At 35.4% G+C, this 17090-nt stretch overlaps 3 protein-coding genes and 1 pseudogene across 6 annotated transcripts; 2 read left to right on the forward strand and 2 right to left on the reverse strand.

The window, feature by feature from the left end:
• Positions 1 to 1374: 1374 nt before the first annotated feature.
• LOC100805608 (alpha-1,3-arabinosyltransferase XAT2) lies at positions 1375 to 3480 on the reverse strand. Its single transcript, XM_003524301.5, has 3 exons — positions 3133 to 3480; positions 2881 to 2952; positions 1375 to 2576 (listed from the first exon to the last, which is right to left on the reverse strand). The coding sequence occupies exons 1-3, from the start codon at positions 3272 to 3274 to the stop codon at positions 1402 to 1404; spliced, it is 1389 nt and encodes a 462-aa protein (XP_003524349.1). The 5' UTR covers positions 3275 to 3480; the 3' UTR covers positions 1375 to 1401.
• Positions 3481 to 7055: 3575 nt separating this feature from the next.
• LOC113001644 (protein DETOXIFICATION 16-like) lies at positions 7056 to 7884 on the forward strand (annotated as a pseudogene).
• A 544-nt stretch (positions 7885 to 8428) lies between these two features.
• LOC100786357 (cyclin-dependent kinase D-3) lies at positions 8429 to 13823 on the reverse strand. Of its 4 annotated transcripts, XM_041015762.1 has the most exons (8): positions 13650 to 13823; positions 12011 to 12296; positions 11149 to 11447; positions 10956 to 11064; positions 10237 to 10362; positions 9609 to 9844; positions 9218 to 9532; positions 8429 to 8863 (listed from the first exon to the last, which is right to left on the reverse strand). In XM_041015762.1, the coding sequence occupies exons 2-8, from the start codon at positions 12113 to 12115 to the stop codon at positions 8815 to 8817; spliced, it is 1239 nt and encodes a 412-aa protein (XP_040871696.1). In that variant the 5' UTR covers positions 12116 to 12296; positions 13650 to 13823; the 3' UTR covers positions 8429 to 8814. The 4 variants fall into 4 exon arrangements, with proteins under 4 accessions (XP_040871696.1, XP_003525206.1, XP_006580411.1 ...); XM_003525158.5 differs by having other exon boundaries at positions 12011 to 13738; XM_006580348.4 differs by lacking the exon at positions 8429 to 8863 and having other exon boundaries at positions 8929 to 9532.
• A 14-nt stretch (positions 13824 to 13837) lies between these two features.
• On the forward strand, positions 13838 to 17021 carry LOC100785837 (protein PLASTID MOVEMENT IMPAIRED 1). The gene has a single exon (XM_003525157.5). It carries the CDS (start codon positions 14214 to 14216, stop codon positions 16779 to 16781), a length of 2568 nt encoding a protein of 855 aa, XP_003525205.1. The 5' UTR covers positions 13838 to 14213; the 3' UTR covers positions 16782 to 17021.
• Positions 17022 to 17090: the final 69 nt, after the last annotated feature.

Here is a 17090-nt window from a genome sequence, read left to right on the forward strand (position 1 = left end):
TTGTTTCATATCTTATCCTTGCACGACTCTACCTTAGTTTAGGCAATTTCGTCCACATTTCACGATAATTCACTGCAAACAATATCCTATTATGTTTTTATTCTTTTATTACCTTGTTTGTCTGTTATCGGAGAATGGGAGTTCGGACTATTACAAGGAAAACTCCCAAATTGGTGGTTTTGAGCATTTTTTTTTATGTTGTGTGAGCTATTACAAATGTTAATTATCAAAAACGACAAAAGTCACCTCTGCAGAAAATGGATATCAAATATATTATAATTATTATGATGATGATGGCTGCGGGGCAGTAATGATGATATAACTGGAGCGGCCTAGGAAAAATCATTGACTAGTAAGTAGAAGTACAGTGTATTTATATTAGTTTTAGCGAGAAATAATCAAATTATTTGAAAGTAGAATAATAAATATTATTTTCTCATATCTTTTGTACATGGATCAAGAAGTATTTAATGGAATTAAAATTATTATATTTTGGATTAAAATATCTTTGTTTAATGCATTGATTTTTTATTACACCACTATTAGTAAATATTAAATGAGTATATTTAAGAAAATACACTAATTAGACTTTAAAATCCTAAAAAATCAATTGTTTTAGGAAAAAAAAACTAAAACATCAGAAGTTTCTACTTTTTTTCATTGTATCCCCATGATTTTTTGGATTAGAATTGATTCTTATGTGTTATCTAGCACACACTAGAAGTAAATTGGAAGCTCTTGTGAATTCCGGAAGAGAAGGATTTGAATTTTTATTTTACAGAAAAACCATTCCACATAAGTTGTCTCCGAAAAATCAGAGGTAACTAAACCTTTAATTCACTAAAATGCATCAATCTATTTCACCAACTTCACTTTTTGAAGTAGCAGGTGATGCTGTCCCATAGAGTTTGAAATTGAGTTCATGTTAGTCACTGCACTTCAGTACAAGTAAACACTCTTTAGCTTGAAATTTCACTTGCTAGTAAATAAACTAATCGTCATTTGCCGTTGAAAAATCACATCTAAAAGTAAAAAATGCCAGCAACAAACAACTTCAATAATTATCATTATTTTGCCAAGAGAACTTCTGAAAAAGAAAAACCATTATTTCCTAAAATGAATCTTTAAGACATAGCCAAACACAGGACATAGCCTAAAATGTTTGTCATTAATACAAGATGTCCTAAAAGTGGTGCCTGAAATGCTTTAGGTCCATTGAACATCATTTTCCTTCCACACAGAAATTTTGTTGCAGATGGTGATTTCTTTGTCCCTCATTCTGTAAGCTCCTTATTGAAAAACAATAGATAAATATCAGTAAAAAGGAAAAATACTGCGAACAATAAACTGTGACACTCAAAGCTCCCATCCAGCTTACTGGATCAAAAAGACAAACCGTACTTATTGATGCAATAGCTCAAGGGCTTTCTGCAATGTAGGCCTAAACCTATCAACATCAAGCTTTACATTTTGTTTGTCCAAATACACAGACTTAAATTCTTCCCATCCTATTTTCTCAATCAGTGGGGGATCCTTTATAAACATATGATCTAACGGGTATTGTTGTATAAGAGTGCTTTCCTCCAAGCTTATTTTGTATTCCAAGTACTTTATGTTCATATCCTTTGAGGGGTTTCCAAAGTCATTTGTGGCAAGCCAGTCCAATGTAACCCCACCATAAGGCACTACTTGGACGAAAACTGCATTTTCCGGAAGGAAAAGTATGTTAGTGAGACCAGCACCATGAACTCCCAATAACACATCACAAGAATTCACAACATTTGCAAAGCCCCACATGCTCCACCCTGCTTCCTTAATAATGACATCAAAGCCCAAACTCTCAGCCATTTTTGCTATTTCATCTGTATTGGTGAAGAATCTTGATCTTTTTCTTGAAAGAATCATGAGCCTTGGCTTCCCACGTAGACCATCTCTGGTTTTGATTGCTTCAACTCTCTTCAATGCATAGGAACTTCTCAAAAGATCCCTGAAGTCTTTCATAGAATAGGAATACTTTTGAGGCTCAATGCTTAGCTCTTTTTGATACCGTTTGAGACCCACGGTCACCCTTGGGAAGCAATGAACTTCATCATCTCCATCAATGTCCATAGTCTCATAGTTGGACAGCTTCTTAAGAAGTGGTTTGTGCTTTGAAATCCACCAAGGACGTTTATCAGTTATGATAAATTGTACTTCTCCATTGAATTGTCTAGCAGTCAAAAACAGTGGAATAACAATGTCAGTGAATTCATGGAAGTGGTTACCAGCATACCCTCCGGTAGAAAATAATACAGCCGGAATGTTGTGATATTGGGTGCATTGGGGAGCTTTCTGGCTAACATTTACTGCTTTCACTGACCATTCTCTCACACGAATCATTGCATCTACATCGTCCCTCCGTGCATAAGGCTTTAAATTCCATGACATGTTTTTTTCCGACATAGTTGTCTTAGATGAAACAATGTATACAGTGGAGGATTTTCCATGGACTCTGATGTCTCCCCTTGCTTGGCAAAATTTTGTTCTTTCTTCTGAAGTGCATAGTAGTTCCTCTTTCTTTGTTTCTTTTCCTTCAACTACAAAATAAAGAATGGTAACATGCATAAAAAAGGCTCTTTAAGAATCACTAGTCTCAAAGGTCTAGCTCAAACAATCCATGTGTATCTTCATCCATTCGTGGAGAACTGCCAGTGTTTTCAACTAGAATTTTGGCTACATTGTCTTTCACATAATCAAATGTGTTCAGAAACATAGAATCATTTACCTCAACACACTGTAAAATCAGCATTTAAGGATTGGCTTATTTATTTAATTTTCTAGGCAAGGTATCTCGATAGAGCTGTGCTTGTGTTAACCTTGTTGAGAGTCAGAATATCTTACCTTTGGCTATTTGTGAAGAGCTTCTGGTGATCAGCATTTTGGTGTCAACATCGATGAAGAGCTTCAGGTTCACTGTATAGAAGCAAATGAAATTAAAGTCATACTTGATAACTACCATAAACATGTTATAATACGAAATGATGGAATATATATCTGCATTTTATGCCAATTACCAAAGCACAGTGTATGCTTGTACTTGGTCTTGGATTATGGAAATAAGTGATTAATGCAAGTGGGTGTAGAAGCACTCACAAACATGCACAGGACCCAAGTAAGGCTTAAACACAGTGCAAAGACTCAAAACTATGAGCAAGCAGCTCACAAATGCTCCATATCCCAACCTTTTCTGATCATAACGACTAAAGCTCTTGGCTAGTACAGTGTCGTAAATCATTTTTTTTAATCACTCAAGAACCCTTCTCTATGTCAGGACTACAGTACCATCTCACAAATAGAAGCCATTTTGATTAACACTGGATTAGTGGATGACCATAAATTTTTTGCAGACGTCCTAAAAGGTTTGAGTAGTCGGCTAAGCAAGATTTTGAGACACTTCTGTATGACAAATGGAGGATGGTTGATGTGCATTTTCTATTCAATGTTGCCCACCACGTAGTTTTAATGTCTTCAATCAATAGGATTCTCCAAAACTAATATTTAATAGTGAAGGAAAAGGACCCTGGTTGACTGTTACCACGAACAAACCTTTTTAATGATTGGTATTTGGTTAGATCATACTTTTTTCACACATGAAGCATGAACTGCCAACCGTGGAACCCAGCATTGAAAAGTATTAACCAACTAAAGCTTGCTTAAAATGTTGATATCAATTATTGCAGTTCTCGAATCACCCTCACGTAGCACCACTAGATTATTAGTTTATTACCTTACTTGGTGACACATATTTAGCTCAAGTGAAAAGCTTACTTGCAACATCCCTGCATGAAAATAGCAGCTTAGTTAACTTGATGAACAAAAAACAAAGGACAAACTAAAAATCAGTTAGAACTATATAATATGATTAATATTTAAAAGGCATTGCATTAAAGTGTAAAATGGGCCAAGTACTTAGAGGTTGATGCTTGGATTTCTCTTTTTACTTTGTAAGTTATAATATGTAGCTTGCAACATGTAGACATAAAATAAAGGGTTCAACAATTTAATGTAGATGACAATTCAAGTGACAATATTACAATTTGTATCAATTTATGTCACACATTCTCCTTCAGTGTAACAAAATTAAAATCGAAAACAAGAAATTACCTCAAAGAGGAATGGAGTTGTCGGCAGGAAGCTTAATTTAAGCAATCCAATTCTAGTAAGAAAGCCATATTCAAACAAGTCATTTGGTAGGAGAGAGCAAGACATTTTAACAATGAGTATTTTTTTTTCTTCTAGTTTTTGGTGGGGGGCATGATGAGGCTGGAGTAATATATAGGGAGACTTGGTATTATATGTTTGATCACTTCTTGAGTAATACGTGTGTTTCTCAAAATAATTAAATATTTGATTATAGACGTAGGTAGTTCTAAAAGTAAGAATTATTAATGGATTTGATGATGTAAAAATTGCCACCACCTAGGCCCCCATTATCTACATTTTAGATACTTGTTCGTGATAATTATATATAATGATAGTTGTGAAATTCGGTTTGATCATTAGTCCGGTCAAGATAGTGGGTTGGTGATTTAATAGGTGGGTCAGTAATTGATTCAATTTGACCCGACATATATTAAAAATTTAAAATTATATATGTATCTATTATATATACATATATAATTAACATTATTTGAGTAAGAAAAATTCATTCATATTTCAAAATCTAAAATAATAATTGATAATAATGAAACATCAAAATAATATCGTAAAGATTATCCATTTTTTTTTTTTGTAAAACCAATAGGGTTGGACCAGTCCAACAGGGATTCGGTATCTGACTGGCTGAGTTTAATTGGATTATTCTGGATCAATTGTTTGATCGATCCAATAGTGAAATCGATTCGATTAGATCAGATCTCAATTTGACTAATCTGACCAACCGAGATTTCACAGCTATATATATAACTCATTAAAATAGCGCTCTCCTTGCTCTTTCTCTCCCTCTCTCACACTCACACTAACACGCATTCATGCACATAAAAATTTCAAAATTTTTAGAAGCTAGGTATGAGAATAATCTGAACACTCAACAAATCCTTGACCTTAAAATTTTGTGAAAGCCAATATTGATGTTTAGAAGTCAACGTTAGGTAGCAAATTGTGGGATCGGGATGGATAATATGTCTATGTAACTAATTAAAATGTACCATGCGTGCGATGCATGTTCGAGTTTCTGTGCATCAATTAGCCAAGTATAACATTTTCCGTTTCTCTTCCTAATTCTGATTTCTCTAATGAAAATGTTATAATTAATTTCTTCTTCTTAAAAAAATAAGCTGAATGGAAGTTTATCTTAATTACACTGTGTACTAATTCACCCTCTCCCTCAATGTGTGGTGTAATTGGTGCTTAATAACCATGAATATGGCTCATGATATATGAACTCCAGTTTAGTACTTGGCCACTACAAGATCCACGAACATTTTTAATTTATCAAGCAAAGGTTTGCTACATTTTACATTTTATTAAGTGTTTTGTTAAGTTTTATTAATTAATACTACTATAAGCTATGCCGCTCCAGTACTAAATCCTGTCAATGTTCTTAATTAGTTCTACAATAAATGTTAATAACAAACTTTTTAATATAATTTTTTTAATTATATATATATATATATATATATATATATATTCCATTATTGGTTAAAAAATTAATAGTTAAAATTTATTAAAAAAATATAAAATCAAGATAAAAATTCGTTAAATAAATGATGAGACTTACCAAAATTTATAATTTCTAATAGATCATGGATGAGTTGGACATTACAGTAGTTAAAAAAGAAAAACCAACTTTAACAGTGATTTTTAATCCAGTTTTATTTATAAAAAAATTGGAACCACATGAAGTTACAGTTGTTTCTGTAAGTAATTATAAACAGTGTATTTGGACGGGCGTCTACAACGTGGATATTGTTAGTTTGGACGTTAAACCAAACATCCCTGAATCTCAATTTTATTACCTTTTACAGGAAAAATTGGGGGAAAAGTCTGACTTGTTTTGTGCAACAGTTACACTGTTAAAGTATTAAACTACAAAATTCAAGCCGTTAAAATAATCAATAGTTCTTGGCATTCAGGCGCAACTCGTGTTAAGAACTAAGTATACCGATCTAAAACTCGAACAATATAGTGTCCCCTATTCAAAACACAACACGATGATAACAATTCAAGATGTTGAAGACTAAGTGGTGTCTGGTTTCACATTGAGAAATTAATTCTAAGTTTAAAATTGATTTTGAATATATTTTCATATATTTAGTTTTAAGTTGTAGAAATATTTAAAAGAATTGATTATGGGTTAAAGCAATTTTAAGTAAAATTTTATACAGAATTTTACTCATAATTTGATTTTATGATAAAACACCCAAACATAAATAATATTACTTCAAAATCAATTTTAATCAAAATCAATTTTATCAACATAAGGGTCCCATTAACAAGCCTAATAAAATTTATACATCTTCTTGTGTAGTACAATTTGATTATGATAAGCTTATATAAATTAACTAAATAAATTATACTGAATACTATTAATATATTAAAAATCTTGGTGAAAATTAAATTTCCATTTAATATTTATAAAAAAAATTGATACTAATTTAAATATAAATAAAATTAATGATAAGATGTAACATTATGCTCACTTTAATAAATGCAAGACATATTTTGCCTTTGCACATGACTAACCCATAATAAGCAATGTAATTAGCCACTTCTGGAGGAATGTTATCTTGCAAGTATGTTTTTTATTTTTCTGTTTACAAGATTGAAACTTAACTTTACTTGAGGAATGGGAAGCGTTTCCACTGGAAGTAACGTTTCCAATCGCAGTATACGTCTAATATTTAAAACTGAGACATTTGTTCCCATTTATATATATTTGTGTACCCTTCAACCGTAAATTCTGTAAACTGTCCGTCCCTGTTCACGTAGATATACAGTCACAGATAATACATTCATACGTGAAACCGAAACAAGGTGGCAGCAGAGTGTGTAGTGTGTATGTATCTGAAGAAGAAATGAGAATTGTGAGAGAGGAAGTGGTGGAAGAAGTGAAGAGGCTATGGTTAGCAGTGCCTCTCTTCTCAGTTGGAATTTTGCTACACATTCTTCAAGCCATCTCTATTATGTTTGTTGGCCATCTTGGTACCCTCCCTCTTTCCGGTGCTTCCATGGCCTCTTCCTTCGCATCAGTTACCGGCTTCAACTTATTACCTTTTTATTTATTTGCATCAAGCAAACTAGTTAGTGTGTTAAATTGGTCTGAGTATTATTATTTTCAGTTGGGGTTAGCTACTGCACTGGACACATTTTGTGGTCAATCAAATGGAGCAGGACAGTACCATATGCTTGGCATACACATGCAGAGATCCATGCTTGTTGCTTTAATGACATGATCCCAAGTTTATTTGCTTACGGTATTCTTCGGTGCATTCTCAAGTTCTTGCAAACGCAAAAGATTGTGTTCCCAATGGTGCTAACTTCAGGAATTGCAGCTGTGCTTCATGTCCTTTTCTGTTGGCTTTTGGTTTTTAAGTCGGGGCTTGCAAACAGAGGAGCAGCCTTGGCCAATTCCATATCTTATTGGGTAAATGCAATCTTGATTTCTCTGTATGTCAGGTTCTCTTCTGCATGCAAACACTCTTGGACAGGTTTTTCCAAGATGGCCCTGCACAACCTTCTTGATTTCCTTAAACTCGGTGCTCCTTCAGCTGCTATGCACTGGTAAATTCCCTTGCAAAATGATGTGATGATGCACTTAACTAGATTTTGTAGAGTTCTGATGCAGCATTTCTTTTTCTTTTTCTTTTTTGTCATCAACATTGAACAACTTGAAAGAGTGGACATTTAAACTGATGGTCCTCATGTCTGGTCTTCTTCCTAACCCAAAATTAGAAACTTCAGTATTTTCAATATGGTTTGTGTCTGAACTACCTACATACAAACACACAAACTAAGAACATTCTTTGCTTTTTTATTATATATTAATATTAATATATTATCTCCTATATCTTAATTTCCAGCCTTAATACATTTGGTCTAGGTTGGATGATCCCTTTCGGATTCAGTGCTGCTGTAAGGTATTCAAATATTAATTCTTTTACCTTTTATTAGATAATTGAAACTGAATATGCCATATACAGCACCCATGTTTGTGCTAGTTTTGTGCGCTGTCAAGTAGTCTCCTACATAAGATTCATCGTCACTATTGAATCAACTAAGTCATTAATGTCAACAGCTACAATAAATATAAAAACACCAAAAGAAAAAGAAAAAAAAATCATTCAACCAATTAAAATCCAATTCACTTATCTGAGGTACCCAATAAAGTACATACAATACACACTCCACATGCATATAAAAATTTCTTGTGTTCAATAACAAATTTGTATTCAAATTAAGTTCCCCCAAAGTTTATTTTTTTTCAAGCGCCATATACAGCAACTGCTCGAGAAAATGCCCTCACACCATGTTTTCCATGAACTCAAGTATACTGGTCTCTGAAAACGTAAAGAACAAAAATGTACAAGGGGGAGCAGAGTGAGTGTGTGATATAACTTTTTTTTTCTTTCTATATAAGTTACTTTTAGGTATCTGAACTACAACTAATCTTCAGTGACTTCTTCAGTTACATATTTGTTGTAGCTTCACACGGAGAAACAGGGATAAAGAATGACATACTAACAAGCCTTCGAGGATTCACCACTTTTCTTCAAATGTATTTTACCCTCCATAAGTTTGTGTGTGAATGTGTCGGCCACAGAATATTCATTCTGGCTATTGAAATTCTAGATCTAATTTTCTTTTCAAATATGATCTGTCAGCACTGCAGAACAAAAAGAAGGAATCAAAGTTAATTAGCATTATTTATACGTAGAAACTAAAAAAAGATAACAAACAACTGGCACATTCTTCCACTACTTGGGAATTACAACATATTATGTTAGCACATTACAGCATATTGTGTTATAGCATATTACAATTTCATAGTTGCTAATCAGCAGCTTCACTAGAAAAATATCCTAACAACATCAGTTTAATATGGTTATATATAAGCCTGGCTTATTTTTCTTCCAATACAATACCGATGAACTTAGTAGGATAATTTTATGTTTCACTCAGTTAAAATTACAAACTATTAGGCCACTTTGAATTGATTAGACAGCCAATACTATTGTACCTGTTAATTGTAGGTCTATTTGGAGGTTTTAATCCAAAGATAGAAAAATCTACAGACATTGGAGCTGATTCATTCTTGCCAGTATTATCATCAGTTGTCTGTCTGAAATCACCAAAACTGGCATCAACCTTATCTGCTTGCAGAGAATTTCCTTCAAACCCATCACGTCCTGGCATCACTCTCCTAGACTTCCTAGGAGGTGATAATATAGTAGGACCCTCCTGTGAATTGAAATCAGAAACCCTAGATTCCCTCTTGGGAGCAGGTCTAGGGAGCTTGTCTGGATCTGAAGGCAGAGGAGCAGAAGAAAAGTACCTAAAGTGGAAGAGGAGAGATTAATCATGGAGAAATTTTTTTATTGATGTGTTAATGGGATGCTGGAGGCAGGTACCTATGCTCTAGTGCCTGGTGCACTGAAATTCTAGTTTTTGGATCATATGTAAACATCTTTGACAACAGATCTAGAGCATCATCAGTTGCCATCGGAAATAAGGAACGCAGAGGGGGGGCAAGAACATATTGGTATTCCACATAATCAGGCAGGTATACCATATCAGGCCACTGAGGAGCTGTTGGAATGCCAAATGCAGAAAAAATCTTTCCTAATTGATCAATGTCACTTGTACCCTACCAAGTGATAATAACAAACTGATGAAAAAACCATAAGAAACAAGCTTAATAATGTAAGTATAAAATAAAAATGAAGAAAGGCAGCCAATGCAATGAATTACTTTTAAATCTTGGAAAGTATATTAAAACCAGCTATTCACAAAATATAGAGTGGGAATAAATGGAAGCCCATTAACAGTCATCCATGCATACAAGTACCATAGCCTACAGCTTCAGAGCTAATTCAAGCTCAGTTAAAACAACTTAGAATGGTTTAGGATTTTCAGACTGCAAAAAATTAATTTCAACTAGTTGATAAAGTTAAATGGATAACATGTCCCAATAAATGGACCACACTTGATGTCAGAGCCCATCTACTTCAGAATATCAATCATGTAAATCTTTTTTACCTGCAAAAAAGGTCGACGAAGAAGAAGTTCAGCAAATATACAACCTGCAGCCCAAACATCAACTCCAGGACCATATTGCTTGGCACCAAATAATAACTCAGGAGCTCTATACCACCGAGCGAAAACCTATTCACATATAATAAGCAGTTGAGCACAAGTGTCGTGTGTAGAAACTAGAAACTCAATCCACCAATAGAAAGTGCAAAATACACAACATAAGATGAAATCATGAAACATGCAGGAAGAGTGCACCAAAAGTTTTATGCCAAAAATGTTGCCACAATATTCAGTTATCATAGAGAGTCACAATCCTAGAAAACATTCACCAGAATTTAGTATACCCCCACTTCAATGCTCCAATGTTTGGATCTCCAATTATCTTCTCCTGGTTCTTAAATTTGAAAGCAATATAAGAAAGGGTATCCCATTGCATGAGTTCCTATCACTGGGTGTGGAGAGGTTTAGATAAGATATATGTATGAACCCTTAATCCTGTGGGCAAAGAGGCTGTCTACATAACCAGAACCTGTGACCACCAAATCACAAGCCAACCACCATACCATTTTGTCAAGGCTCGGCCTTTTTGCAAGCAATACATGGTGGATAATAATAAAGATTTCTAGTAGCTAATAAGCTAAAGACCCTAATTCAAAGTACTGACATAGTGAATCTCACATATTCAATGGTACCCACATGCCATTATACATAAAGAAGCAAACCTGGTGAGTGAACCTTCTATCTGGGCTTCCAAACATCCGTGCTAAACCAAAATCTGCAAGTTTCAGCTGTCCATTAGATCCTATCAATAAATTATTTGGCTTCATGTCCCTGAAAATATGAAAGCAGACTTTTGAGTTCAGCACTTAAATCAAGTAACAACTTTGTAATGACCAAATCCACATCATACTCTACCTATGCAAAACCCATTTCTTGTGGCAATAAGCAAGACCTTTTAGTGTCATTTGAAGGTAGGATTTTGTATCACCTGGTGAAAGAAAAATATTTCGGTCTCGTATGACAGCTTCAAGGTCCGTCTCCATGAATTCAAACACAAGATGCAAATTCCCTTTATGTGGGAATGCATCAATCAATTCAACAATGTTTGGATCTTTGAGCTCTTTTAGCAGCTTAATTTCTCTAAGAGCTGTAAAATTTACCCCTTCTTTCCGTTTGCCAAGCCGAATTTTCTTAATTGCAACGGTCTGCCCTGTCTGTCAATGCAATGAATTCATCTTTATAAGAATACCACATTATAATAGAACTGTCATTTTCATTATTGAACAAAAGACTAGTTCACCAAGACATGTAAGCAAGCATATCTATCTCCTGCATGTGTTGCAATTACAAGTCATGACTTTACGAAACCTATACTGAAACTAATTAAGCAGCTTCAAGCTTTCCTCCCCGTACTTTCTTAAGATCACTAAACAAAAGGTAAGAAGTACCACTTCCTCATACCCAATGACACAAAGTATATGATTCTTCCTAAATAATTATTTAAAACAAAGATGATAAAGTAATAAACCCCCAAAGAAAATTGTTGAAACAAACCCCTAAATCAAACTCAGGAACCCAAAGCAAATAAATGCATCCTCCCTTTCTATATTACGCCAAGGCCCTGCATGAATATGTATTTACTCTGATTCAGCAATTTTCTTTGCACCAACTGAAAGTAAAGAACCAATTCACATAGCCCAGAAAAGAGAATAGGAAAAAAATCTATTTTACAGTCTCAAATTCGCATAATTATTAGAAGAAAGTTTCGGGGAATTACGTGGGTATCAATGGCTTTGTACACAACTCCATAAGTACCTTCACCAAGGACTTCACGCTTTAGATATCTATCGGCCACTTTTTTGGAATGATCCATGTCTGTCATTCTCGTTCAAGATATTGAGATTGAGTGAAGTGATTAGAATTGAATTTATTTATTTAAAAAAAAAGAATTTACAAGTGGGTCATTTGGATCAAATTAGGGTTGTATCAGGAAACGGGTAGAGTGCACTGATTTAACCAGAAATGAGGGTTGAAGAAGTGAAAACAGCAGCTGTGGGTGAAACCTGAAATGAAAGTAAAAGCGAACAAGGGAGCGTGAGAGAGCGTCATAAAGCTAATAAGCCGTTGAAGAATGAGCTCGTCTTAGTATTAAATCATATGATTATATTGTTTAATTAATTGATTTGGGAATGAGCTTGATATTTGTTGTTTAATCACCATTATCTACAATGAGCTTTAATTAATTTGAGAATTCTATTCTCCACAATTATATTGTTTTGTTTGCTTACCGTTGATCGTGAAAACTCTGGAGACAAAGTGGCCCATGTCCATATATGTAATGGGTTAGAGAAAGAGAAATTTTCTAAATACAAATGAAAATTTTGTATGTATAAATAAAAGTTAATTTGGAGAAGTTACTTAATCCTTCTGACTAGACATCTGGCATTCCCTCCCACAAGAATATCTAATACTGTACAAGTGCCTTATTCCCTCTATTTTATCAACTTAATAACTTTTATCATGGCATACTGAAGTTAATTAAAATAAGGAATATTTTTTTTTTACAATTAAAATTGAATGTTTTTTTTGTTTTTGACAGTACTTTTGGATTTTTTTTCTAAGAAATATACTATATGAAAATGATTAAAGGTAAGTAAAAGATAAAAAAACAATTGAGTATATATGGTAAATTATTTAAGGTTAAAATAAAAATAAGTTAGGAGTGATTTTTTTATACATAAAAAAAAATGTGAGAACATATATTTTCAAAATTCACAATAATTAAACTGTTTTTCTGATTAATCTATTTTAATGAGATGTCTCGTGATTATTTCCTCACAACATTATGACAAATGATACGCTTAAGACTACATCAGTCAACTGATGATGCCTACTTATGAAGATAAAGAATGAAAGAAATTTAGTTCCCTGAGTTCAGATCAGTATTTGATGGGAAGATAGAACAGTGTTGATACTCATAAGACTATGACTATGAAAGAAAAAGTGATTTCCATGGGAAATGTTTGGAAGTAGGAATAAAAGGCCAACAAAAACACCTAATTCTTTACCATCTTCATCTTGCTTTTAGCTAACCTTTCGTTCAAAAATTAAATAGATAGTTTAAAATTTTCTCCAAAGATATGAAGGGTATTCTTAATCTTTTTCCGTAGAACTAAGGATTTTAATTATTAAGGAATGAAATACAGTTAGGAAGCAGGAACAGCTTGCATGGCAGCAGCTTCCAAACTATATGACAGCTGAAAGAGACATGCAAATCGGACATTATAATTGATTCTAGCTAGGATTCAGCACTAAAGTACAACAAGCATAAATTATCAATTATGTGAAGATAGCTAAGAAAAAGAACCATGGTCAAAAACAAAAGTAATATGAGAAGATAGCTAAGAAGTAACAACCAGTAAGCATTGAGTTCATCCTAAAAGAAACGAAAAGATGATAGCCAGCAAGAAACAAGGCTAGAAAAGCAAGAATTGAGGTCCTCCCAAGTCCCAAGGGATCACGCCTTTCAATAAATTCATTTAGTTTTTTTTTTTTTCTAAATAGTTGAAAGAACCTTTTTTCTTTCTGCTGCCATGTCTCTTACATGCATACTGCATTTTTTTTATTGAGCAGATTTTCTTTACTTCCCAACAAAATTGGGGGTAGGAAAGTTTCACTTTCTCAATACCCAGCCTAACACTTGCAAACAATGAGGACAAAGTAACATTAAATTCGTTGGGACCATTTTGCCTAATAGATATCCATTGTCAAAATTGTCTTACTCATTAAGCCACAATGCAACGCCACCGTTCATCCTCTATCCTCCACAAATGCAATTCATCTTATTTTCTTGGTTCAGAAAGAACTAGCCGTCATCATCATCCTGCAACTCCTTCCAACTTCCAACCATGTTGGCATCTTATCTTCTTAAACATCATCATCACAATTCATTGTAGTACCACCTTCTTCACTCACTAGTAATGGCAGATGCCAAGAGCAACCCCAATGCACAACTCCTTGAAGAACTGGAGGCTTTGAGCGAATCCCTTTACAAACAACACACCTCCACCACAACCAGAAGAACAGCTTCCCTTGTGTTGCCACGAACTTCGGCTCCACCTATTGAAGATGCCAAAGATGATGATGGAAGCAGCAACAAAGCTCGGCGGCGCATGTCCATGTCCCCGTGGCGATCTAGACCAAAGAATGATGATGCCACTGCCAAGGCAGAAACCAAAAAGCTTGATGGCACATCAACAATTTCTTCAGGTGACAGTGACAGGAAAGGGATTTGGAAGTGGAAGCCTATTCGGGCTTTGTCTCACATTGGAATGCAGAAACTAAGCTGTTTGTTTTCTGTTGAAGTGGTCGCAGCTCAAGGCCTTCCTTCTTCCATGAATGGACTTAGACTATCCGTTTGCGTTAGAAAGAAGGAAACAAAGGATGGTGCGGTTAAGACAATGCCATCAAGGGTTTCACAAGGAGCTGCAGATTTTGAAGAGACCCTTTTCATCAGGTGTCATGTTTATCATACCTCCAACCAAGGCACTGCAAAGCAGATCAAGTTTGAGCCACGCCCCTTTTGGATATACCTTTTTGCTGTTGATGCTAAGGAGCTTGATTTTGGAAGAAGCTCCGTGGATTTGACTGAGCTAATAAGAGAATCCATTGAGAAAAACCAACAAGGCACGCGGGTGAGGCAATGGGACACAAGCTTTGGCCTGTCTGGAAAGGCAAAAGGAGGAGAACTTGTTCTCAAACTGGGTTTCCAGATCATGGAGAAAGATGGAGGAGTTGATATATATAATAATCAAGTGGAGAATTCAAAGTCCAGCTCTGGCAAGCTTAGTAGTTTCTCTTCTTCTTTTGCTCGTAAACAATCCAAGACATCATTCAGCATGTCTAGTCCTAGAATGACAAGTAGAAATGATGCATGGACTCCTTCACAATCAGGAATAGGAGAGGATATTCAAGGAATGGATGATTTGAACCTTGATGATCCAAATCCGGCTCAGGATTCCTCTTCCTCTACACAGAAAGTTGATGAACGTAGTAAGGAACAGGTGGAGGATTTTGATCTTCCGGATTTCGAGGTTGTGGATAAAGGGGTTGAGGTTCAAGAGAAGGAAGAAGATGGAGGAGAGGAAGCTGAGGAACCTGTCCAGGAGGAATCAACTTCAAGTGAGGTTGTCAAGGAAGTAGTGCTTGATCATGTGCACCTTACTAGATTGTCAGAGCTTGATTCAATTGCTCAGCAGATAAAAGCTCTCGAGTCTATGATGGGAGAAGATGATAAGTTTACGAATGTAGAGGAAGAGACAGAACCACAGAGGCTAGATGCAGATGAAGAAACTGTGACTAGGGAGTTTCTTCAGATGCTTGAGGATCAAGACAACAGTGATTACTTGTTCAATCAACCTGAAATTCCACCTCTAAAGCTTGAAGGACACGAAGATGCTTCTTCTGAAGATGGAGATTCCAAAGTGTATCTTCCTGACCTTGGAAAGGGCTTGGGTTGTGTAATTCAAACAAGGGATGGAGGCTACTTGGCTTCCATGAACCCTTTGGATATTGCTGTGGCTAGAAAAGATGCTCCAAAGCTAGCTATGCAGATGTCAAGGCCTTTTGTGTTGGCATCACACCAATCCTTGACAGGGTTCGAGTTGTTTCAGAAATTGGCTGGCATTGGATTTGATGAACTCAGCTCCAAGGTTTTGTCCTTAATGCCCATAGATGAAATGATAGGCAAAACTGCAGAACAGGTTGCTTTTGAAGGCATTGCTAATGCAATCATACAAGGTAGGAACAAGGAAGGAGCCAGTTCCAGTGCTGCTAGAATAGTTTCTTACTTGAAAAGCATGGGAAGTGCCATGAGTTCAGGAAGGAGAGAGAGAATAACAACAGGACTTTGGAATGTTGAAGAGGAGCCACTCACAGCAGAGAAGCTTCTGGCGTTTGCCATGCAGAAGGTTGAGTCCATGACAGTCGAAGCATTGAAAATTCAAGCTGACATGGCTGAGGAATTAGAAGCCCCATTTGATATTTCTGCAAAGAAAGGAGAGGGTGGGAAGGATCTTTTGGCTTCAGTTATTCCACTTGAGGAATGGATCAGAGACCACAGCTATGCTAAAACTGTTGCAGGTTCTGATGGGGAACCAGAAAAAGTGACACTCGTGTTGGTTGTCCAATTGAGAGATCCATTGAGACGCTATGAAGCAGTTGGAGGACCTGTGATGGTGCTGATTCATGCAACAAGTGCTGACACAAAAGGGAAGGAGGAGGAGAAAAGGTTCAAGGTAACAAGCATGCATGTGGGGGGTTTCAAGTTGACAAGTGCCATAAAGAAGAATGCATGGGACAGTGGGAAGCAGAGACTTACTGCAATGCAATGGTTGGTTGCATATGGTTTGGGAAAGGCAGGGAACAAGAAAGGGAAGCAATCATTGGCAAAGGGACAACAAGACCAGTTGTGGAGCATTTCATCGCGAATAGTTGCTGACATGTGGCTCAAAACCATGAGAAATCCAGATATCAATCTTGGAAAGTAGTAATTAGCACCTCCATTCTATTATTAATTAATTATGCCAAGGAAGTAGTCTTGCATTCATGTCCAAGTGAAAGGTTGTTCTTGTCTACAACACACCTAAGCCAAGCCACTGCAGCTACCTATACCATTTGGGAAGATTTATGAATTCAAGAATTGTGTAAATGTTGTGTCATCATTAGTTGTTTCTGTAAAAGTCAATAAAATTTCTAAGTCGTATATAAGACATATGGTATTTCAACGATAAAAGGTAGGTTTTAGCTCTACCAGGTTTCATGCCATCAACCCCCTTTCCATTTTTTTTTTCTGTTTT

Source organism: Glycine max, chromosome 5 (assembly GCF_000004515.6).
Source record: "Glycine max cultivar Williams 82 chromosome 5, Glycine_max_v4.0, whole genome shotgun sequence".
In the NCBI taxonomy this organism is placed as follows: Eukaryota; Viridiplantae; Streptophyta; class Magnoliopsida; order Fabales; family Fabaceae; genus Glycine; species Glycine max.